Genomic DNA, 24,387 nt, shown 5'->3' with positions numbered 1-24,387 from the left:
GAGACAACAAAGCCCTCGGTGCCAATGCGGTAGTTTTCCTTGCTCCGACGGTCCATGAGGTCCTAATCTCTTCCCTGTCCCTTTTCCCCCACTGTGCCCCCAGCCAGTGGCGGATGCTGGCGAGTTCTCCATGGGCAGCAGCCAGCCTGCGGCAATCATGAGAACAAGTCAGGCAGTGCCATCCTATACAAGCCTCTGTCTGCTCTGCGTGTGTGCATCTGCGAGAGCGCGCGCTCTCTCGCTCTCCCTTCTCCCCCTTCCCTCTCTTTCCTAACCCCCCTCCTTCCACCAGCTCTTGTTCTTTTTTCACGAGATGCAGGGCTAGGCAGCCGGGAAAAGTGGCACAGTGCTGCTGCTCCTCCAGAGATATCTGTGGCCGGGCTGGGTCCTTCGCCCTCCCTGATGCACTGGGAGACTGCAGACACTGTTCCTCAGGGTCCCAACCAGCCATGTCCATCAAGCACCAAAAGCCACATAGCCACCACCCCGCTGCCAGCTGCGAGACAGGTAAGAGCTAGGAGGGCCTTGGTGGGTGATGAAAAGCCCTGTGGTCCTCCGCTTGGTTACGAGTCCTCAGGGGAGGGATTTTCACTTGCTCCTGCCCCAGTTTTCTGTGGGGAAGGATGTCTCTGCGAGCAAAGCGGGAGGGGAAGGGTCCTGCTCAGATATCAACCCTATTGATGTCACGGCAGAGCTCCTCCCGGTGCGTTAATCTTCCCGTGGCATCTTAGAAATGGTCAAAGGGACACAAACACCGCTTCTAATTAGCAGGCAGGGAAAGAGAGCAGCCTGTTTCTTACGTTAACCCCAGCCCAGCCCTGGCTGGGCTGATACAGGAGCAGGACTGGTTCTGGCGTGATCTCCGTTTCAATGGGATTAACGGTGGGCCTTTGATGCTGGGAGAGAACATCAGTCTGTGCTGATGCCTGTAGCTCCAAGATCTTCACTGTCTCTTCATTTCCACCCCCCCACCCCCCCTCCGTCCTTTGCTATTGTTATTTTAAAAATGGTGGATTGTATTTCCTTTGAATGTTTGCATCCAGGGCATCTGTGACATTGTGACTAACACCCAGGCTGAACGCTGGGGCTGAGCTAGTTAAAAATAAGACTAATTGGAGCGAAAGGAGAATGTGTTGGAGGCGAGAGAACTGCATTGAGCAGAGGCTGTAGTGAAAACTTGCAGATGGCAGGAGAGTGTGCTCTCTTTGGGGGGAAGGACCGGGGGGCTGACCCGTGGGGGCTGGTGTTCCCGCAGCCCTGACTGCGGGGCCGCTGTAACTCATGGAGATCCCTGCAGCGGCAAGGGCCGTGTCTTCGCTGTATGATGGGTGGGGGGAATAAGCTGGTAATTTGGCACGGCAAAGAAGTACAAGGGACCTGGGACCCGTCGTGCTGGCATCTCTCTGCGGCTATCACCTCTCTGTGGCTATCACTGCTCCTGATCCCAGAGGAGTGCAGTCGCCTTCCTCCATCTGGGGAACGTACACATCGCATAAAGGGCTGTGCTTTCGCTGTCCTGTTGTGCTGCCCATCTCTGAGACTTCTTCCTGCAGCCCCAGGCTCCTCCAAGCCTGCGCTGGCAGGACAAGGCTGGCCTCTTGCCCTGCAGTCCTTCCATGCGGCTCTGGAGATGTTGGCCAGTCCTTAGGGCTTGACTGGTGGAGGGGTTGGCAGAGCTCGGTGTGCATCTCCATCCAGACTGGCGGGACACAGGCGATGATTGCAGGCCAGTCTCCCGAGGAGAGGTTGGTGCTGGATGCAGCAGACATTTTTATGAAAGAGCCACCATCTGCCAGAGAAAGAGGATGAGCCCATCTAACTCACTTCATTTATGTTTTAATTAAGGCTAGAGCAGCAGCAGCCTCCAGAGATGAAAGAGAAATCCCAGCTCACCCAAGCGGTTAAATCTGTTTGTATTTCATCGTACAAATACCCATTCAACTGCTCATATGTTTAAAGTTAAGCACGTGCTCAGGTGTTTTGCTGCAGTGGAAATAACCTCCCAGTGCCACGTTGTATATCTGTAGAGTGGTTAACAGCCCCAGTAAATCCTTGCTGGGGGACCCGGATGCCCTGTAAGCCCGAGCCTTTGAAATAGCAGTGATAAGAGCAGAGAAGCATAGACCTTGCCCATCACAAACGGATTTGTGACTGCAACCCCGAGATCTCGGGGCTGATTTCTAACATTCAATAAACGACTGGTTTGCAGCGTTCAGCTAGCAAAGCCCGGGCTGCTTGCAAGCACCTGGAATGATCTCTCAGCAGAAAATTAACCCCATCTGTCAGCAAGCCTCACTCTCTGGCCCAGGTTGAGCGTGAAAACGTACAAGGGACGGAGCATCTGCAACAGGGGATCTTTGCAGAGCTCTGTCTGTCGGGGCCGGGGGAGGGGATCTGCCTCAGCTTCCCAGCCATACACACCGACCGCGTTACAGACGCTGCCATATTGACAGCAGCAGCGATGCTGAAAGCTGGGAGGACTCCAAGGCTGCACAGAGCAGCTCTGTGTCAACTCCAATCCTTTCTGCCTCCCTGCTCCACGCTAACAGCATCCTCTCCAACGCACACGCAGAGGCACCGACGCGCTTCTGTACGTGTAACCGCTCCTGGGCACGGGAGCACGTTTCCTCAGAGAACAATTATGAGATTGTAATAAAGTGCTTTAAAGGGGAGATTCTTCCCTTTGATTCCTGTCTCGCGCGCTGCCCCTCTCAGCCCGGAGCCTTCCGCGCCGCTTAGCTGTTGGTTTTTGCGCCCTACCTGCCTGGATGAATTGGGGAGGGAGTCAGGACCGTGCAAGCTGGGGCCAGGAGCCATCTCGCAGCAGAGGCATCTGTTCTGCTGCAGCAATCGCAACGCCCGAGAGCTGCAAACATGTCCAGGAGACACTTTTATCATTGACACAGGGGAGAATTTAAATAGCTGCCATGCTCTCCAGCTAAGCTGGAGACAGAACCGCGGCTCACACTTTATATAACTCATTTTATTTTTAAACACAGCCTTTTCTTTTCAAGGGGAGTTCAACTTGGTGGGTGTCTCCTATATCCTGCCCTGCCTCGTTAGCACAGGAGACGTGGCTTCTTTTATCAGCCCCCCCCATCCAGTATATCAGCTGCTTGGTTTCCTCACCTACCCCTGAAACTCAAGCTCTCCTTGTTTCACCTTTCAGGATTTCCTATTTGCCTGGGCTGGCGTGGAAAATTATTTGAGGTTTAAGGTGAATAGAAAAATTAACCCCTTAAAAACAGCCTGAGCTACAGCTGTGGATGTTTCCTGGTGTTACTGGAGCTCCTTTTTTAGAAGGGGCAGCTGTTCTCGTGGCTCTCTTCACAATTAAGACAAGGCTGTGATTTGGCTTGCAGTTTAGGAAGCCGTCCATGTCAGTCCTAATTCCCTCCTGCCAAGACGGTCACCTCGTGCTGGACCAAGTGTGTTTTCCCCTGGACCATAAAACAAGCAGAGGCGGGCAGCCTGGCACAGTGAGCAGGGCATTGCATGTCACAGATCAGTTACGAACAATTTTCTTCCAGCTTTAACTGCAAACAGGGGTGGAAAACAGCAGCCTCTGGAGATAAATGGATTGCTAATTTGAATTACCTTGGGGTTGGACCCATATAGGTACCAGTCTGGATTCTGGATAAATTTTGAATGATCGTGCATCAGAGGAGATCAAACGACACTTTGTGTCATGAGAGATCTGCTAGGATTGTCACTCCAGGTCAAGGGTGGTTGTTCCTTCCCGTCCTCCAGCAAAAATCCATAGCTCCCTTGGGTCACGGCAGAAGTGGACCATGGCTGACAGCTTGTGATTGAGCCAAGGGTAGGCTTTGCATTCAGGTCACCTGAATTCCCAAAGCAGTGACTACTGTGGGAGGCGTTTTGCAGTCACAGAGCTGACATGACGGAGCATCTTCCAGAGAGATCACAGAGGCAACAAAATCTCATGAAAACATACCAAAGAATGACTTCACCTATGGGGATGTAGCTGCCAAACATCACAGCAGTCTGAAGAAGCACTTGCTTGGCACTAGGGAAAAAACTCTTGGACTAGCAAGTTGTGAAGCACACCCTCGAACGAGCTCCTTGCGGCGCGGCACTAGAAAAGAGAGATGCTGGCACAGACCCAGGAAAAGTCACAAAGGAAGAGCAAACGCAACCCCAAAGAAGTTGAAAGCCCTCGTGGCATGGATCACTGTAAATATGACAAGGCCATGAAGTCAGAAATGAGAAGTGGAAGCGACAGCAGCAGGCTCGGCGTGACGGCTCGTTAAACATAAAATAATGGAATCCCAGAGCAGCAGCAGACCCCCGAGGAAAGAGAAAAAGAGTGAGAAGATAGGGAGAAGTCTGCTTAAATGTCAAGGTGAAGGAGTTTATTTAAGGCAAACCCACTGGAGATGTCAGCCAAGCAAATGAGCTAGTCAGTGGAGGCAACCTCTGATCTTCCAGCTCCAAAGTGAGAAGGGTGGTCATCTTCCAGGCCCTGGAGGAGCATCCCTGTATCTGGAGAGGCAAAAGCCACACAACTGCCAGCCAGAGCTGCCTTCCTGGTCCTGCTGGACGTGAGGGCAGCCGTACTTGAAGGAAGAGATGCCTTCAGGCCACGCAGTTGGGTGGCAGAAACTGGGACCGAGTGAAACTGGTGGAGGTGTTTGGTCCAGGAGAAGTTTTTGGTTAAAAAAAACCACTTGACTGAAAATCAGTGGACAAAACACATGGAATAGGCAGGGAGGCATTTAAAATAACAGGGAGAGTGAAAAGGACCCTGGAGATGGTGGAGAGAAAACTAACGTCCAGGGAACAGCCTGGCAAATTCCCTTCCACCCTGCCCAGTGACAGCCAACACTCCCAACGCTGCACGCGTTCACCGCTTGTGTGTTTGCTGTTAGCAGGTCATGAGGAAATTGCTTTAAAGTATTTCTTGGAGAGATTTAAAATTTTGGATGGGATTCAAGCCTAATATCAAAATGAGTTATTTTATTAAAAGCTTTTAAATAGAAGCTACAGAGTAGTCCGAAGCAGGAGGGCTATTTTAGAAGGAATTTGCTATAAACCTCTTCTACTGCACAGAAGCTTTCTAGAATATTACCCTGTAAAAATATAATTCTCTTTATCTGCAATTTAATTACATTTCCCATAGTGCCTGTGTCAACACAGTTCACTTATTTTTGTTCTCTATTAACTCACACCTGGCTCAGGAAACTAGAAGAAAAAGCTGTTGATGTTCAGCTTTCTTTGTGGGTTGCTCCAGGGTCTCACTGAGGTCACAAAAAGGGTGTACTGACGTACTGGAGAAACAGGAATTGGGGCCTCTATCCATACTGGCAATGGCTACGAGATGGCAATACATAAAACTGGTGTAAAAGCAGGAAGAGGAGCGGGAGCGCTCCCGTGGTCCTCTGATTGATCCCATCCAGAGTTAGTGGATCAGAGTTTTTGATTTGATTGAGACTGCGGCAAAGTCCAGGTACCTCAATAACGGACCAGAATTACCTAGAGCTTTGTTGATTGAACATTTTGTTGACCTCCCCCACCTCACGATGTCTGTGTGTGTAAATGAGATCTGAGGGATGTCCTGGAAGTATTATGAAAACGGTGTCCCTTGTGTGACATCCTGTGGTTGCCCAGAGAGAACCTGGAGGTGTGGAAACGCATTAAACCAAAAATGACATGTTAGAAGTTAAACTCTTGGTGATGTTGTATTAAATTTGGCTTGGGTTTGGGGCAAGGGCTAAAGCTGACTGTTATTTAACTTGAACAAACCAGCCTGTTTACCAGAGGCGTAAGATGAACCTCAACCTTTGACTTTGGCTGAGGGGAGATTGTATCAGCCGTGGCATTTTTTTCAGTGCTTGTCTTCTGATAACTGGAGACGTGATTAATCCGAGTCACGATGACCTGGGCTTTGCGATGGGAGGATGAGAACAAAGCAAATATTTCCTTGCCACATTGAGCTGTGAAGGAGGAGATCCAAGATGATGGAGAGAGCTGGGATCACTGCTGCAGTGCTGCTAAGCCCTGTGTTTTTGTAGTAAGTTTTTCAGGACTCTGTCTCTCCCCAGGGATGTTGCCTGGTGATAATGTGCTATCTCAAGACATGCTTCCTGCTAGTAGCACCAGGATGTTGATCCCAGCAGTGTTTTAGCAGAGGAGAAGCAGATGACTACAAGTTTCCAGGAAAAAGGCAATGACTAGTTTAACTGCAGAAGACTTCTTAAAAATTATTATAATATTTTTTATTTTTTTATTTTTAGTGAGTCAGCTTTGTCAGGATCAAAAAAGCAATGGAGACCCCGTGGCTTGAGCTCCTCAGTCAACCAGTGACCCACATTAGAGCTTGTGCAGCCTGTGTGACACCCAGGTGTTGTTACTGATGGCTGGGGGTCTGTGCTGCAGCCCTACCATGTGGGTGTTGTGGGTTAGGTTGTTGTTAGAGTCACTGGGGTGCACTGGACACCCCATATACATCCTCTGGAGGACGGAGGTGTGGGTGCAGGAGAGAAAAGGGAACGGGAGACTGTACCGTGGGGTGATGTCGCAGGGAACCTGGTGCAGGGCAGGGAGTCAGCAGGACCTGCACGCATCAGGTGCGGGAAGGGGAGACGGATGAAAGGGGTCAGTCACATCACTGACTTGCCGGGTGGATTTTTTCCTTCTTCCATCCCATGCCCTGCAATCAGGTGCCCGTTAATGATTTTATCTGCCCCTGCTGACACCGGGGCTCTTTAATTAAACTCTCCCAATCCCTTCTGTCTGTGGCAACCCCTGATGATCAGTGATCTGAGGGCAGCAACCTTCCCTAAACCTCAGAGGAGCCGATTAAAAGGATGCAAGCGGATGCTTTATTCCAGCATACCGAGGGTGACAACAGCGAGCGCTTTCGCAGGCATCTCTTCCCCCCCCCTTCCCCCCTCCCTCCTTCCCTTCCCCGCTCCCCCCAGATGCTCCCTGCCAGCATTTGCCATCCGCCGCCCGTGCGGAGCGGTTCCCCCATCACCGACGGGGGAGAAAAGCTGGGGCTCTGCGGCCAGGTGAGGCGGGCGGTGGGCGAGGAGGGATGCAGTGAGACGTGCCCGATGAGGTGGGCTCCCGGGGGCTGCGCAGCCGAGCCTCAGCCTGCCGGGCTGAACCGGGGCTGCTCGGAGGGTTTGGCTGGATGCGAAGGAGCCGCTCTCAGCTGCCGCTGCCGGGAGAGAGGTGGGGAGGGCAGGGGAGGGGTGTCCGAGTGTGACTTTCAACCCCGTGCAGGGGGCTGTCTCTGAAGAAGACCGCTCTGCTCTCTCCCCAGAGCCTCTCTGGCCACGCTGTCAGCACAGACCCACCGGCAGAGAGGACAGGTCAAAGGCAGTGAGTATCTTTTTCGCTGTGTCTGTCAGTCTGTCTGCCTGCAGTGCCTCTGTGTTCAGGGTTTTTTTTTTCCTTATTTTTTTTTTTTTCCTTCTGGCTTTCTCTGCATGTGAATGGATGGTCTTAATCTCTTGAAGCCCCTGAGGTCTCATGGATTTGATTTTTATTTTTTTGTTACCTTTGTGCTGCTAATTTTTTCTGTTGGGATGGCTTCTTTATCTCTGCTCAGGTGATCTCCTGGGGTGGTTTGATAACCCGAATGTCATAATCATATCCCTCCCTTTCTGTCTCCCAAGGAGAAACCCCCAAAACATATCCATGCTGAGACTGGCAATTCTCTTTGGCCAGGGTCCTCTCATAGATGGAGAGGTAGGATGAATGATGGAGCAGGAGGCAAAAAGCCTCACCGTGAACCCCTACTAGGATGCCTTTACCACATGCTGCAGATTATATTTCTAAAGTCACAATAGACTGGCTTTATTTGCAATCAGAGGAAAAATCCATAGGGATGTCAGCCCAGCAGTAGGATTGCCTTCACGGGAAATATAGGTCTCGGCATCCGTGAAGTTAGCCAGACTTTGGGATCGCAGGGAAGTTTGGTGCTGCTCAGCCGTGCAGGTTATTCTTGTGGGGGCTGGCAAGAGGGTGGGAGCGGTGGCGAGCAGAAGGCTGTTTCATAACAGTGCCCCAAAAAGGAGACTGTGAGGGAGAGGGCACCCGGCTCCGCTGCCAGCCATCACTTTGGAGCGGCAGTGGGAAAGAGGACTAGGGGCTGCTGGACTCTAGGAAGTCATGTGCCGTGGCCCCACATGTGAGTGAGGCTGTTAATGAGGAAATTTAAAGGGGCTTAAGGAATTACAAGGATTGATTTCAGTTAAAGCGCATCGAAGCAGCCGGTCAGGGTAGGGATTAAGGAAATGCACTCACTGGCATGTAGTGCAATCCCAGTTCCATTAATTTAGTTGGGAAGAGGCTTTGTGCGTTTTTAATGTAATCAGATTTTAAAAGGGACGTTGCGATGGGCAGCCCAAGCTCTGGGATCTCCCCAGGCCCCAGAAGAGCAGGGTCCTGGCTCCTTCACACGCAGTCTCTGCTCTCATCAGCTCCTCTGTCTCCTCCTCGGTTGTTCCCTCTGGCCAAGAGGACGTGGAGGTTATCTGGAGCTTGGCCCTATCCTGGCAAATGAGAAACCTTTGCCCTTTGCTCACTGTACAGTCCTGCTCTCTGTCCCGTCGGTCTCCTGGCTGGTGGACCTCGCCTTCACTCTCTGATGTGAGATTTGTTCAACCAGCTGCCTGTGTGCCGAGGCTAACGGGGTCCCTGCCATCCCCTCTGTCCCTCCCTCCCTCCCTCCTTCCTTCCTTTCCTCCCTCCCTCTTTCCCTCCCCTTTGCAGACTGTGCATCTCCTTGGTGGCTCCCTGCAGGCTCCCACCATCCTGAAGAGGAGATGCTTTCTTTGAGTTATTTTTGTGTGAGTGCTTGAGCCTGTGATGGCGAAGGGACCAGCATCTGCAGACGCATGAAGTCCTCCTGTTATTTTATTTGCAGTGCCAGCTTTTCCATGATGCCTGGCCAGTAACATCAGCCATGACCTGGAGGGACAGGGACAAGAGGTAGTTTGGTCTTCTTAGCGAGGTCAGCCTGGAGCTCTGCCTGTTGAGGAGAGACCTTCAGAGGTGTTGAATGATGAGTGCGATAATGCCAACTCCTGCCGCTCTGTGGTGAGCTGTGAAGCCAAACTCAAATCACTTTAGACCTGAAGCTGGACTTAACCTGCGGTCCTGGTCTTAGAAGGAAATGCTGTATCTCCTCTGTGATCATCCCTCAACTCTGAACGTCTTCCGTTGAAAAATCGACCTTCCGCGCTAGGAGGCAAGGATCAAATGGGTTGAGAACAACTGGCCCTCCTTTTTTTGCACAGGATTCTTTGATATATTTTTAAGTGCCAGGACATGAAACAGTAAATCCCTCCTTTCCGCACTCCTGCAAACCGCCCCGACTGCTGTCCAAGCCAGCCAGTTAAAGGGTTAACTATAACTGGATGCCTGAATGGCTGCCTTACTGATCCCACGGAGGTAACTGAAAAGACAAGATGCATCCCTCACCCCTGCCCATCCTGTCGCTGTCTACCTAGTCCAGCGAGCCTTTCGGCTTGCTGCAGTGTCCCCTTTTCCCTCCTGCCTTTCCCTTGCCTCTCCACCTCCTGCGGACCCGGTTTCTTTCCCTCTCTTTCTTCTGTGTCCTGTCTTGGAAGTCCTCACCTAGAGATCGGTGTTCCATCAGAGACAAGCTCCTTGCTCGTGGCGCAGCATCTCTGTCCCCCACACGCTCTGCTTCCCTGCTGCAGTCCCTTGATCTCAGGCATCAGAGAGAAATCTGAGCAGCATTGCGGTAATGCGTGTCACACCTCTTGCTGAGAAATTCGTGAGCTTGCTAGAACAAACAGTGCAGGGAAGATAAAGGTTGGGGGCAGGACGTATCAGGAAAGGTACCAGAAAGATCCCGTAGCAGACTCCGTGTCCATCTGAGCGTAGCAGGTCCAGCATGCTCAGCTAGGAACGTGATGCTTCACAAATGGTATTTTTGCGTTGAGTTTTGAGGTTTCTCTAGCATAGCGTCCCGAGACCACCGGTCGTGGGTCCGTATTTTGAGGCTGTGCAACAATTTCTGCGACCGAAGACGTCCAGGTTTTTGTGCTGCTTAAACGCTACAAGCTGCCTGTGCTGCGCCAGGGAGACACTCATTGCATTTAATTAACATTTAATTTGCTTTAAGATTACATTAAAATGTGCAATAATAGAAACTCTCCGTAGGGCGGGAGGGGAAGAGGGAAGCAGGCGTGCTACAGATTGGCTCAGTTGCTGGTGCTGAAGCGTTCTGCAAGAATTACATATGGAAGGGAAAAATAACCTGCTTCCCTCTGCAGTCACAGAAAGTATTTGGCATCTGTCTGGCGGGAGGGCTCGGAGAAGGGCTTTCTCCAGTTTGGAAGTGGGTCCAGCAGCTGACAAGCAGAGACTGGGTTGCTAAATTGTCCTGCCATGGTCTGGAGGAGAGAATAGCCTTGTTTGATGTCCGGGGAATCGAGTAGAAGAGGTGCACTTGGGGTGGAGAGGCAAAACACAGGCTGTGCCCTTCCAGAGACCACGCAAAACCATTAACCGGCACCTATATGTATTTGAGGGGAGATGATGCCAGTCCCGTACAACGCATGTGTGTGTTCTGTCTCCCTCTCCCTTTGTGTTCCTCCCCGTCCTGGGGTTATGTAATGAAGGATGCTGCGGACGCGCCGGCTGTCCCGGGAAGGGGCTGGCAAGGACGCGAGGGGCCGGCGGAGGAGCGAAGGCTCTGGGGCTGGTTTGAAATTTATAGGGGGGGGGGAAAAAAAGCAATAAAGCCATTTTCTGCCTGGATAAGCCTGTCGGAGAAGAGGCGGTTTTAGACTGCTTATGTAACCCCGAGTCTAAAGAAGCTGCTTGGGATCCTGGCCGGGGTCCCATGGCTCTGCAGCACAGGCTCACCTTGCAGGTGCCTTCCTCCCCCTCTTCTTCCTCAAGCCCTGATATTTGTGCTGTTTCTGGTGCTGCTGGATTGTGGTGACTGATTTCTGGTACTGCTGCCCTTTGCTCTTTTCCCACACCTGACCAGAGAAGTCTTTCCAAGAAACCATCCCAAAGCGCAGCCTTTAAAAGCCTTTTTGCTAGCCCGAGCAGCTGAATGACTGCTGTGGGTGAGCCTTCAGCTGCTCTGGTGCTGTGTCCATCCTTAGAGTCCACTTGGCATCTTACTGGAGATGTTTCGGGGTCCCTCCCACAGATGAGGGAACCAAGGACACAGGTTTGATGAGGCACAGAGCCACTGAGGTTTTTTGGTTTTGGTTAGGTTTTTTTTGTCTTTTTTTTTTTTTTTGTCTTTTTTTTTTTTTTTTTGCCACTCTGGCTAAACTTATAATCATCATCTTTTTTGGTTTTCCCCTGCTCACACCCCTGCTCCCCCACATCGACCACAGGAACAGAGGGATGAGGACTCGCCTGGGCTGCCTGTCTCACAAATCAGACTCATATAATGATTTCACAGCTATTCTTCCGGACAAGCCCAACCGGGCTTTGAAGTGAGTATAGCTGCAGCATCCCACCCCGACCCCATTTCTGTCCTCCTCCTCCCTGCCCACCACCCCCTCTAGCATTATATTCCTTTTATTGTACTTTGTATAAGCTTTGAGTAGTTCTTTGAGCCACAAGGAAGGAGGAAAACAAAACAGCGCCGATACAGCAGGAACAGCCTCAGAAAATACCTGGATCATTGACACGAGTTCTCCTGTGAGACGGGACGTGCGCACGGTCCCCACTGCTGTCGGTGGGATGTGCCTGCACATATTTGAGGATGTAATTTACCTCTCTGCCATCACAAACCAAAGTCTGAGCAGTTGACGCAGTATAAGAGGTGACCAGCGATTTCAGGTCACAGTCCTCCTTAGCTAAGCCTTGTTATTAAACACTACCAAAAAGTCCTATATGAGTTTGCATAACACTTCAGGTAGATGTTTCAGACAGTCCAGAGTCCTGATTTGAGACGAGTGGGACAGGATTCATCTGATCACAAGTCACTGCTTACATCTAGTCTAACCTTCCCCTGAAAGTCAGGAGAGAGAAATAAACACTTCTGCAGGGGTGGCTTTCATTTCGCTTAACTTTTGGTATTTACAATGTAAATGTCTGCATTTGAACTTGTTCTCTGAGCCTCTGCTTAGAGTCAACGAGGGAAAATTTGTCCCTTTTTGGGTGTGAATCATCTGGCCTATTTTACCTGCCTACCCGGGGGATGTGAGGTGAAGAGAGTCAAGTCCCTGCAAGTCCCTTGGTATCTCCTCACTGACTCTAAAGGGAGCGCAGGGTGACTTGCTCACCTGGACACCTCTACATTGTAGACCTCCAAAGTTAGGTGAGAAGAATCCAGCCTTCCTCGGTGTCCTTGTCAAACAGCCCCAGAGGGGATCATCATCCATGGGTCATTTGTAACTTCCCTCTTCCTTCCTTTACAGAAGACTGTCAACAGAAGAAGCATCAAGATGGGCAGACTCTTTTGATGTCCTTTTGTCCCATAAATGTGAGTAGAGATCAAATTCAACCTTTTTTTTTTCCTCACGTACCCTTAATAGTGGTTGTAGTTAGGGCAAACAAAGTACGGACTGCATTGCATCGCATAGCGCGGGAATGGCCCCTCAGGTAGCTGCTTACTACCCACTAGGCAATGGTCACAGTCATTTTTGGGCAGGACTTATCTTCTGGTTAAAAGGCGAGGGAGTGAGTTTCTGTGGGTCCCCTTCCTGGATTTACTCTTGACTTGGTGATCACAACGGATAAAGTCATCAACCCATGGTCTAGCCTTCTCCAGCTCCTGGGGATGGGCTGGAGGAAGGACCCCGTGGCTGTAGCCATGCGTGCCGTCCTTTGGCAAGCGCCTCTGGGTCCAGGCTTTCCACACAAGCCAATGGCAGGTTCTCAGCTTGCGGAAGCCCCCTGAGATCTGCGACACCGGCTTCTCCCTCTCCCTCCAGCTGCTCTTCCGAGCTGCCGTGCAGCTATGCCGTGTTGGAGCGCAGCCTTTGCCGGGAGCGCTACGATACAACACTACAAGGGGTTCCGTAACCTTGAACAACTTGCTCTGCAGCAGACAAATCATGCACCGTAGCCCTTAGCAGGATCTAATTTACAGTTACCAATGCAAACCTGAAAAATTTCACATCTGGAAATCTTACGCAAACGTATAATCAGCGCACCTCGCCCCATTCAATAGATCAATCGTATCAGTTCTCTTCAGAAAATATTATTCTGCCTCACCGACATTTTCATGCTGAGAAATTATAAACAAGACAGCAAAGTTCACAGTATACGTTCATTAATGTGTTTCTACTGGAGAATAAAACAAGAGCGAGTCAAGGTTGGGGAGAAGTCAACGTGGGTGGTGAACTATTTTATTGCAATAAGGAACTGTCTGGTTTTCTTAGAGATACAGTTTTTTTCTGCACTTATGTTTTAAAATATAAGTGTAGAATTACATTATTATTTTAAATAAAGTGTAATTTTGCTGATTTCTACTGAGATGACAACAGTTTTGGCAGGGAATTAAGTGACAACTTTAAACAGGCTGGCTGTCCAAGGCAGAAAAAGCAATATATAATTTTAGCAGCAGTATCTTGTTGAGATCATTGCTCTTGCAGCCAGTAGGAAAAAAAAAAAAAAAAAAGGTGTAGCTGGGTATGGATAAAAGGGAACATTTCTTTTGTCAAAAATTCAAAACAAGAAGCGAAAAATGCACCAAAGAGACTATAGGGCGCCTGGGGGATGGGCAAGGGCAGGATATTCACATCAGTGTTATGATTCTGCACTCGAGCCCCTCTTCCTCCTTCACCAGTGCAAAAGTCGAAATTTTCCTTATTACATACAGACTGCAGCAAAAGTGCTTTGGTTACAAAAGCCGGTGAATTTACGCCTCTATGTACTGACATTATACAGATTGTTCCCTCTTCAGTTGACTGCTGCGAATGCTAAATCAAACCTTGGTTCAATTATTTCGTCCAACAGCCTCCACAAGAGTGTCTGGTTTTATTAATAAATTAGCCTTATAGAGCGATAAATGAATTATCAGAATTTTTCCTGTCTCTAGAACGGAAAGTAATTTTGATAACTCTCTGGCACTTAATGAAAAATATTCAGTTCCTAATAGCAACAGAAGGTGATCTTTAAAATTTAAATTAATCTTTTTTTATCAGCAGTCATGGTGACATAGTCTGACGATCAGTGACAAAAAAAAAAAAAAAAATCAGTTGTTTAATAAATTGCTTTCTAAAGGAATATATTACAGCTGAAGTTTCTGGAATTGCGAGCCTGGCAGTCAAAGGTTATAACGATGCAAACACAAAAAGCTCCGTTGAAAGAGAAGTGTTATTTCAGTTACACTCATTTAAAGGAGAGAAGAGCGAATATCCATAAAAGGAATTGTCTTGTAAAATCATTGTGGTTTCGCTTAGGTATACTTGTATCCAGAACACAGAAGAATTGCCAGAGATCTGCTATGAAAACAGGTCAAGGGAGGGCTGCATTTTTGCTGTTAGAAACTTGCGCTGATGTCTCGTGGTTTACCCGACCAAAATTTCAGAGTCAGGAAAGCAGCGCCTGGCCGGCCTGTGTCTGGCTGTAGTAAAGCCGCCAGCTGAGATTCTGTTTCGAGCGCCAAGAGAAGGACAGAACCCTCTCGGCCTAATTTATCTGTGAGTGCCCGGGTGAACGATATTAGCCAGGGAAAATTTGAATTCATGCTTGGGGGCATGGGCTAAGCACCAGCTGGGCTCAGGGAGAACTTCCCCCAGGGCTTACAAGCATCAGCAGGTAGACCGCTTCTGCTTGACACATCTGTCATAAACTCCTTCTTCGCTAGATGGACAGTTCAACTATTTTGGAAGGGAGGCTGTGATGCTGGTTTCAAGGGGTTCGGTGGCGCTTTCCACTGCGGTCCAATATTATGGTGGTTTTGGGTCCCTTCCAGCCAACCCCTTCTCTGGAGGAGGGAAAACACCCCCAGAATGCTCAAGCAGGACTCAGGAGCCGGATCTAGCAGCTGAAAATTGGGCAGTCGTTGTGGGTAATATTGCAAGGGGTTGGACAGATGCAACAAAGAGCTCCAAGGAGCAAGGAAATGGATCAGAGGTCCCTAAAAGACTCTCTGAAGTGCCAAGGTGAGCAGGCTGCCCTTGTACACGGAGGAGGATGGCGAGGCTGCAGCACTCTTTTCGGGAAATACAAACAAGTTGCGCTCTTCCACTTCCTATTTTCACGAGTCTCCAAATGGAAGTGACATGAACGGGTATTACGCATTGTACAGACTCTGTGGAGAGTGTCATTATGCTCATTTTTGTCAAATATCCCTTGAAGGGTGATGGTCCTGTGGAGCCCCTCTTTCTCTCTCTCCCCATTATTTCAATGAACGGTCTCTGTAGGTAATGTTTGATCCTGACATGCTACTTCTGGCAGCATCTTGAGCGGAGTATCGAAACCCCCCGGGTTTTGAAGCAGTTGCACGTCTCCAGAGATTCCCAGGCTGGGCAATGCCCCCATGTATAGAGTGGTCTGATTTGCATTAACTCCCCAGTCATTTAAAGAATAGTTTGTGTTGACATTAGCAAGAGATTGTGAGTCGGAAAGGCAGAAAGGCGCTCTCTGTCACACCCCCACCTTCCTTGTGCACTGGCACTGGGGGCTTCAGCATCCCTCAGCCTACCTCGCTTAGAGCAACCAGTGCTGAATGGTAGGATGCAGCTCAGCTCCGTTTCGTTGAGAGCCCCACAGGAATAGGTCAATGCAAAGATATCCTACTTGTTTTCGCTAATGGGTGAAGCAAATCAACTTGAAACCATAGGGTCAGCCAGCTGATCCCCTTTTTAGAGAAGGAGCCTCGGCTGAGCTGGCTGCAAGAGGTGCCAGCGCAGAGTTGCAGTGTTCCCTTGGGTCAGGGCTTCTGAGCGTGGCAAACAACAGGAGAGAGGAGTTTGATGCCACTTTGCAGCAGGGGATTGAAAGAGCAAGAGACGGATCATATGTAGCATGCTTCCTTGGATGCTCAGGGAACAAAACCGGTGCTTTTAACCAGCTAGATTTTGTCATCTTTTCCCATTTTGTGCCAGTGTGGATTAGCGATGGCTCCCAGGGAAGTGGTGCTCCGTGTGCTCCACAGAGTGTCCGTGTGTGTGCATGCATGTGAGTAACAGAGGAGTAATCCCCCCTCTGTACCCGTGCCCAGGAGGTACAGACTGGTCAGCCAGATGGAGATTTCTTTTGACAGGCTGTGGAGGGAAATACAAGCAATGGCATGTCTCATTCTGCATCCCTCGCGGGGCTGGACACAAGGCTTGTCATTTGTCCAGAATCCAGCAGGACAGTCTGTACTCAACCCTTAGTCACTTTTCCACGAAGCATCCGATGCAGAAAACCTTTGCGCTGAATTTCCATTTTTATCTCCAGGGTGATTTTTTTCTTTATTATTATTATTATTTTTCCCCTCCGCCAATTTTTTGGTGATCTCTCTGCTCTTCTGCCTAAACTTTATTGTCCTCCTCCTCCTTCTGTTGTCTACACATTGCTCCTCTTCCTACACAGCACAGGAATATCCCAACCTACTCCTGCTTCTTTCTAGGCAAGAACAGCATTAGAATTAGCATTGTGCTAGTGACAGGCAGCTAACATCCGCCAAAGCAATGCCAAGCAGCGCTGAGAGCACGTACATATGCTATACGGAGCATTGTGGCCTCGTCTCTTCAGCCCTGGACCCAACGTGCTCCATAGAACTGATCCATTCATCTACCAGCCATAAGGACTCTTACCCTTTATTTCCTACAAGAAGTGCCGATTGTCCTGATGGTATGAAATGCACGCATTAAATATACGACTTTTGATCGCTTTCTTCCTCTGACAGTGGCTAATGCTTGGTTATTAAGCTGTCTGCCTGAGTGATTTAAGCCACTAATCTCAGCTCTTCCTCGTGTTGTTGGAGCTTGGCGCGGTTAAGACCTGTGTTGTGTTTTGTGTTATCCAGTTCAGTCCCTTCCTTTGCAGCCCTTCTTGCTGGAAAGGATCCCCTCTCCATGGCCTGAAGGACAACACTTGAATGGAATGTCAGAAGAGTCCGAGTGCCGATCCTCACATAGTTATTGATCTGCCTGGCAGTCCCCGTCTGTAAAACCCAAATCCTTGTCATTGTCTAATTTGCAGGTGACCTGCAGGGTTATATCTGTACGGTGCACGGCAAGATTTTGGGATGGGGTTATCTGTAACTACTTGCCCCATCCTTCCTGACAACCCTCTTGTGCGTTCCCTTGATCTGTCTGAATGGAGCGCGGGTCCTTCTGAAGCTGATATTTACACTGCAAAAATAAAAAGCAAACGTCTTCTGCTCCTCTTTCAGACTCTTGACGCTCAGTAGAAGAGCTCCATTTCTTTGCCTTCATCCTACCTGCTCTATCAGTACTGATTTACTCCTTTGGCTTCAAGCAAGGCTTGCCCTCTTTTGAGTCAAATTCCTGATAAGTGTCCAATAGTTGTCTTGAGGGGTCGTGCATCTATACCAGCACATCTCTGTCTTCTTGAATGGCCATGCCTTTAGGTTACAGATTTTAAGGATATCTTGTGCTGCTGCATCTGAAAACTTCTCATCCTGCTTTTCTTTTCTGTGCTTTTATGCAAAGCACCAGTATAGGTTAGGGGTGGACCTGCTGGGAAGTAGTTCTGAGGAGAAGGATCTGGGGGTCCTAGTAGACAGTAAATTATCCATGGCCCAGCAATGTGCCCTTGTTGCCATAAAGGCCAATGGAATCCTGGGCTGCATAGGGAAGAGTGTGGCCAGTGGGTCGAAGGAGGTCATTCTCCCCCTCTACTCTGCACTGGTGAGACCACAGCTGGAATACTGTGTCCAGTTTTGAGCTCCCCAGTTCAAGAGGGACAGGGAACTGCTGGAGTGAGGCCAGTGAAGGGCAACTAAGATGATTAAGGGATTGGAGCATCTCCCTTATGAGGAAAGGCTGAGAGAGCTGGGACTCTTTAGCCTGGAGAAGAGAAGGCTGAGGGGAGACCTTATTATGGCGTACAAGTATCTAAAGGGTGGGTTGAAGGAGGATGGAGCCAGGCTCTTTTCAATGGTTCCCAGTAACAGGACGAGGGGTAATGGGCACAAGTTAGAACATAAGAAGTTCCGTTCAAATACACGGAAACACTTCTTTACGGTGAGGGTGACAGAGCACTGGCACAGGCTGCCCAGGGAGGTTGTGGAGTCCCCTTCTCTGGAGGTTTTCAAGACCCGCCTGGATGCAGTCCTGAGTAATGTGCTCTAGGCAATCCTGCTTTAGCAGGGGAGTTGGACTGGATGATCTCTAGAGGTCCCTTCCAACTCTGAAACTCTGTGATTCTGTAAAGCATCCCTTTGGAATCGCACTTCTCGGGTGCTATGACTGTCTTCCAGGATATTTCAGGAGGCTGACTCAGTAGGTGGTGCTCTCCCGCTCATATCACACTGCAATCCAGTGCTGGTTGCCCCAGCAAAAAAAGCTGTCCAGTTGGATGGGATGAGCTTTGAAACGCTGATCCTTCATGAGGGATGCTTCCTTGATAGCCATCATGTGCAGGAAGAGATTAAAGTCAACAGGAGGGCAAATTCCAGCTCTGGTGGTGGCAGCTCCCTTACTTGGTTGCCCTCCTGCCCCTTCAATCAGATTTGTCACTGTTCCGTGATAAACTTGTGGGCAGCGATTTACTACTGTGCCGTCATCTGGGCTCCCATCTCCAAAGTCCGGCTGCCAAGCACAGCTGTACATGCTGGCAGGCAGTCAAAGGCTAAATATGAAGTCTGCGGAGAGCCAGGCAGCCTCGAGTCAAGGATGACCTCTCCTGTGTCCAAGGCCTCCTCTGTAAGGTCCTCTCAGGTCCAGCCTCATCATTTCCAGCTCCTCAAAGGCAGTGAGGAGGGCATGACAGGAATATATAAAGAAGTGGAGAACAGCCAGACACTATTATTTATCTATCTGCTCTCTAAACTTACTTCAAGATAAAAAGGAGCTGATTGACGTGAGAGCAGGAGGCAGAGCATTGTGGAAACCTCCTGGTCCCAGGAGGGACCTGCTGTGGCTGCTCTCTGGGGCAGGGCAAGCAAACGCCTTTCTCACCTCATCAATCATGACGTCCCCTTCTTTTAGCAGATAATACTTTGCAGTTATTGTATTTTGTAGATATTATATCTGCCACGCAAATCTGCTATTTCTGTTAAGTGTTCCTCTGTCAGTGCTGGGGCTGTCGTAGAGGAAAGGGAGGGGAAAAAAAAAAAAAAAGACCAGGACAAAGAAAAAGGGGAGCAAGACCTCTGCAGGGACCAACAGCAGGGGTTGTATAGTCATAGCAGCGTGCTTGGGTGCTGGGATGTTTAATGTCAAATGTCCTAGGAGCTGATGATATATAAAACGACGTACATCTCTGGGAACTGCTGCTTTCTCCCTCTTGTACTTTCTTCTTTCTGAAATCTGTCAGCCTGCTGCTGTGTCCCCTCCTTTTCCTCCTGCAAAGACTCCCTGCTCTATTCTCAAGTCTTCTACTTGCTCCCACACAGCCCCTGTGAATTTTAGAGGCATTAAGGGGGACACGGGCTTTGAAAAAATTTTCCATCTCCTAGATTTCAGGAAGGGGGCCAGCCCTAAAACATTTCTCTCATTCATCATATTTATCTACCCACGGAGAGGCTCAAAGCAGCCATGGGCAGCATGATCCTGATGGGTACCCTGCTCCTGGAGATGCCTTTGGCACCCTCAGCTCTGCAGGCTTCTCCGGGGCTAACGTTCACATTATTGCCCCAGGCTTGAACCTACAATTTGCACTGTTAATTGCTCCTGCAGTGCTCATGGACAAAAGCCCCAGTTTTGGCCACAGTAGCAGTCTGAAACCCTGCTCTTCTCCTACAAGTACATTAATTAAGAAGTGATGGGATGAGTTGGTGTGATACAGCTATTTCTCTCCCTCCTGGGGCTGACAGAAGAAGCAAGAGTAGCTGAGACGGGACGTACCCATTTTAGTTGCCGATTGCTGTGCTCTTTGCGATGCCGAGTGCTGATGGGGCAGTTAGCAGTGCAGAGCCCATTAAGGGAGGAGCTTTGAGAAACAGAGCGGAGAGGTTTAGCCCGTAGTGTGGTCCTGTCTGGCCTAATATCTTTTCTGCCTTTCCCTTTGAGAATCTGGGCAGTCAGACATCTCCACTGACTTACGCGCAGCCAGAAATAGGATTGTTAGTTGCTGTTCACCACTTCAGGCAATTTCTTAGGGCTTGAGGCTCAGGACCTAGAACTGAAAAAATATCCTCGTGTCCTAAGTTATTACCGGCAACAAGAGAAGCGGGAATAAGATTAGGACACACAACGGAGAAGAAGGGCAGTGTTACATGGCTGCTTCTCCTTACATACCTGGTGCAGGCAAGAAAACAAGGACAAAGCTGTAAGGGAGTTTGTGAGGGACCCTGTGACGTGGCCAGCCCCTGTCCCCGGTGGGCCTGGGCTTGCCATGGACACACAAAAACGACCCGCACCAAGCAGCAGGCATCGCCCCTTGGGCTCCGTCCCAGCTCCCAAAGGCACCACTGAGGTCTCCCGCAGCAGAAAGGGGGCAGGTGGAGCCCACAGCATTGCAGGAGTTCAGGTCCTACAAACCCTCATCAGTCTCTGTCCCTGCCAGGGACACATGCACTTGCTCCTCTCATCCTTTCGGGGAGACTGACCTTGCCGAATGCATTCCCGATTCCATCAATATTTTTAGAGGCTTGCTCGGAAGTAGCCAGTGCTGACTCAGGAGGTTTCCAGTCATGAACTACAAATACTCAGACCCTCTAGAAAAAGACCAGGAAAAGTTAGAAACATGTTACTGGAAAAAAAAAAAATATTAGGAGCCAAATTTACTCCCAGGCTAAAGGGAAGAGAAAGGGCATGTGTGAACCCTTCAGCTACTTCAACTCTGCTGGTGCCATTCAGGGAAAGGAAAGAAAAAACAATAGCTATGTCCATAAATACACCCAGGCAGGGGTTTAAGAGGACACAGATTGCCTAATAAATCTTTCCGCATTTCTAATCTGCCCCGGCTGACTCAGATTACGTTACTGAAATGTCACAATTGCTAAGCATTAACAAGTGATAAGAACACTTTTACCACTGACTAGACAAGTAGTAATTATGCTGCGCCCTTTCCCTCTCTCCTCTTTATTGTAGCGGTAACAGTTAGAGTCTCCAAGATCCTTCCTCTGTTTAAATAAGAACTAAAAATATGTCACAAGGCAATAAAGCAAAGTGACAGAAAACATAGGAGACAAGTCCACAGACGCTATGTTTTATTAAAGGGCTTTTCTTAATGACGGATAGGACATTGCAAAGTGCTGCATTAACGCGCACAAGATGCTGTGGCAAAGAGACCGTATCATTGAAGCTTGACATTTTCAAGAGGAATTTTTCAAAGGTTAGGTGCCCCAATCCCAAAGAAATCCTTTTGCCATGTTGGCTGGCAAAAGGCTTTTTCAGATCAACAGCAAATGATGTTTGGCTTTGTGGCAGCTCACAAGACTTCAGCTGATGCAATGGTGTAAGTTATGGTCGCGTCCTGGGATCGTGGACTGCGCTATCACAGACCTCGTGAGAAAAACCAAACGGCCTGTGGTAGGCAGGGGTAGATGCAGGGATGCTAATTAAATGGACTGCTCCCTGCCCTCTTTCTCCTCCCTTTGTAACTCCCCGCGTCCCCCCTGCAGATGGGCTGGCTGCTTTCCGCGCTTTCCTGAAGACAGAGTTCAGCGAGGAAAACCTGGAGTTCTGGCTCGCCTGCGAGGACTTCAAGAAGACCCGTTCGGCAGCCAAGCTGGCCTCCAAGGCTCAGCGGATCTTCGAGGAGTTCATCGACGTGCAGGCTCCTCGAGAGGTGGGTATACCAGCGTGTCGGGCAGGCAGAGCTTCCCTCCCGCGCAGAGAGCAGGCCCATCTCCCCCAGCCGGGACCTGTGGGGTGCTGGGGGGTCGGGGAGCCCTCCCTTCCCTCCCGGAGGCGATGGTGAGGAGTGGGCAAGGAGGATGGGAATGCCATCCTGTCTGCTAGAGCTGCCTCTGCTCGTGGTGACTCATCCCCTGGTGAGGGCAACTACTTTGACGATACTAAATTAGTCACAGCCAGTGAGTTCACTGGCAACCGCAACCTACATTTCCTAACCTCTACGAGCTTCCTAGGAGCGTTTCACCTTGCTCCTCTCTTTTACTATCAATCCCCGAGCAGGCTATTGGGCTCATTTCTCTCAGGACATTTTGTATAGAAGCATCCCACGAATGACTAACTTGTTGACTCTCTGGGGAGGGGTGTTTATCTGCTGACTAACTCCCAACTCAATTAGACCTCCTAAAAGATGCGAGCAGTAACTTGGAGCTGAACAAAAAGTGCAGTCACAACCCGAAGCCTGGAATTGTTAAGTCCTCTTTCAAGTACTGACAGGCTGATGCGACTGTCAGATCCTGTGTCGTGATGTTGGGTTGTGTTATTGTATTCATAACGCAACCGGGTGGGTGCTTACTGCACCTTGCTCTCCCACGGCGGTCCTCCTGCTAGACCGCAGGGGTGCTTGTCACCGTACAGGTGCCTGCGAGGGGGTCCCCCTAAAAGGGCTCTCTTTACTCCATCTTTGAACTAGGAAGGCTATTGCGAGGCCACTGAGAAGCACCCAGATTTACACCAGGAGGTGGTGGGGGCATCTCGGGGCACGCTTCAATCCCCATCGCCCTCTGTGAGCATCTTCCTGCTGTTTTTACACAGAATGGTCAGGGTTGGAAGGGACCTCTGGAGATCATCTAGTCCAACCCCCCTGCCAGAGCAGGGTCACCCACAGCAAGTTGCACAGGATGGCGTCCAGGCGGGTTTGGAATGTCTCCAGAGTGGGAGACTCCACCACCTCTCTGGGCAGCCTGTTCCAGTGCTCCGCCACCCTCAAAGTTATGAAATTCCTCCTCATGTTAAGATGGAACTTCCTATGTTCAAGTTTGTGCCCATTACCTCTTGTCCCATCACTGGGCACCACTGCAAAAAGCCTGTTCCCGTCCCCCTGGCACCCTCCCTTTAGGTATTTATAAGCATTGATAAGATCCCTCCTCAATCTTCTTTTCTCTAGACTAAAAAGCCCCAAGTCCCTCAGCCTTTCCTTGTAAGAAAGATGCTCTGATCCCCTAATCACCTTAGTAGCCCTACTCATGAAGCTGGGTGCGATTTTCAGGACTGTAGGGCTGAATCTGGGTTGGAAACGTGAGCACAGGTCGGATGGGGTCTTTCCTAAAATTTGGTCCTGTTGTCATAATTTTGGCATGCTAGAATGCGAAATGACCCTGAAGTGACACAGGGAGCTAATCTATATTGCTGCCATCCGAATTAAGGCAGACAGCTTTAGTTTCTGGACTCCTTTGAGTTTGGAGGCTGGGTTAATAACAACAAATAACATCTTTTCAGCCAGGTTTTAAACAATAACCCTAACAAACGCTGACTGCTTTGCTGGGGAAAGAAAACACGAAAACTCAGGTTGTTGGCTTTGCAAGCAAACAGCAGTCATAACATGAGGGTGGTTTATTTTTTCAAGTCCCTGCTCCAGATCTTGTAACGCCAAACCCTTATGGGAAAAATCAAACAATTTATTTTATAACAACAGGGTTTAAAAACACTTAATAAGAACGTACTAATAGTTTAAACCCAGCTAAAAGTTCATTCACCCTTATATTGGGCATGTAGTGATGAATAAAGGGATGAGAGAAATCTTGGTCGACAGGAGAGCGGTTAGGCTGAGTCAGCATTTTTGGAAGATGTGCTACATAAACCTATGCTTAAGAGCCTGAACAAAAGTAACTCGATTTCAGAAGTGCTCAGAGCAGTATAAGTCTAGTTCAACTTTTCCAAACTCGGGGCAGGATTTATAACGCTGGATCGATAAACCCTGCAGAGTTTGAGGGGCTGTTCAGGCGTGGATGAGGGTGGGACCTTGGTTCTGCTGTTGCTTTTACAGCAACGGCCGAGATGAAATGTGCCATTTTAAGCAGGCAAACTGGTCACTCGGTACCAAACTCTCTTCTGCTGCTTTTCCCAGGTGAACATAGACTTCCAGACACGGGAGCTGACAAGAAGAAACATGCAGGAGCCCTCCCTCACTTGCTTTGATCAAGCTCAGGGGAAGGTGCACAGCCTGATGGAGAAAGACTCTTACCCCAGGTTCCTGAGATCCAAAATTTACACAGACCTGCTGTCTCAAACCCAGAGGAGGCTCAGCTAGAGCAGTGATGGGGCCCTCAGAAACCGCGTGCTTCCCACAACAGCCAAAACCCATGTCTAAATGTGAAACTTTCTTGGTGTTAAAAGCAGTGGGAATGAGAAAAGAGGGAGAAGGGGAAGAGGAGGCTTCCAGAGCATAATCCAGACGTGGTATCAGGACTCTTTGAGTGTCTGTGCTTTTTTT

General features: G+C 49.5%; 1 protein-coding gene across 2 annotated transcripts; it reads left to right on the top strand.

The window, feature by feature from the left end:
* Positions 1–402: 402 nt before the first annotated feature.
* On the top strand, positions 403–24,204 carry RGS8 (regulator of G protein signaling 8; the record flags this gene model as incomplete). Of its 2 annotated transcripts, XM_082483506.1 has the most annotated exons (6): positions 403–507; positions 7,289–7,347; positions 11,358–11,459; positions 12,390–12,454; positions 21,665–21,831; positions 24,022–24,204. In XM_082483506.1, 6 exons carry the CDS (start codon positions 403–405, stop codon positions 24,202–24,204), a joined length of 681 nt encoding a protein of 226 aa, XP_082339632.1. The 2 variants fall into 2 exon arrangements, with proteins under 2 accessions (XP_082339632.1, XP_082339633.1); XM_082483507.1 differs by lacking the exons at positions 403–507; positions 7,289–7,347 and adding an exon at positions 9,398–9,423.
* Positions 24,205–24,387: the final 183 nt, after the last annotated feature.

Source organism: Vanellus vanellus (assembly GCF_965231255.1).
Source record: "Vanellus vanellus genome assembly, chromosome: 5".
In the NCBI taxonomy this organism is placed as follows: domain Eukaryota; kingdom Metazoa; phylum Chordata; class Aves; order Charadriiformes; family Charadriidae; genus Vanellus; species Vanellus vanellus.
This window is presented reverse-complemented; position numbering and strand designations above follow the sequence as displayed.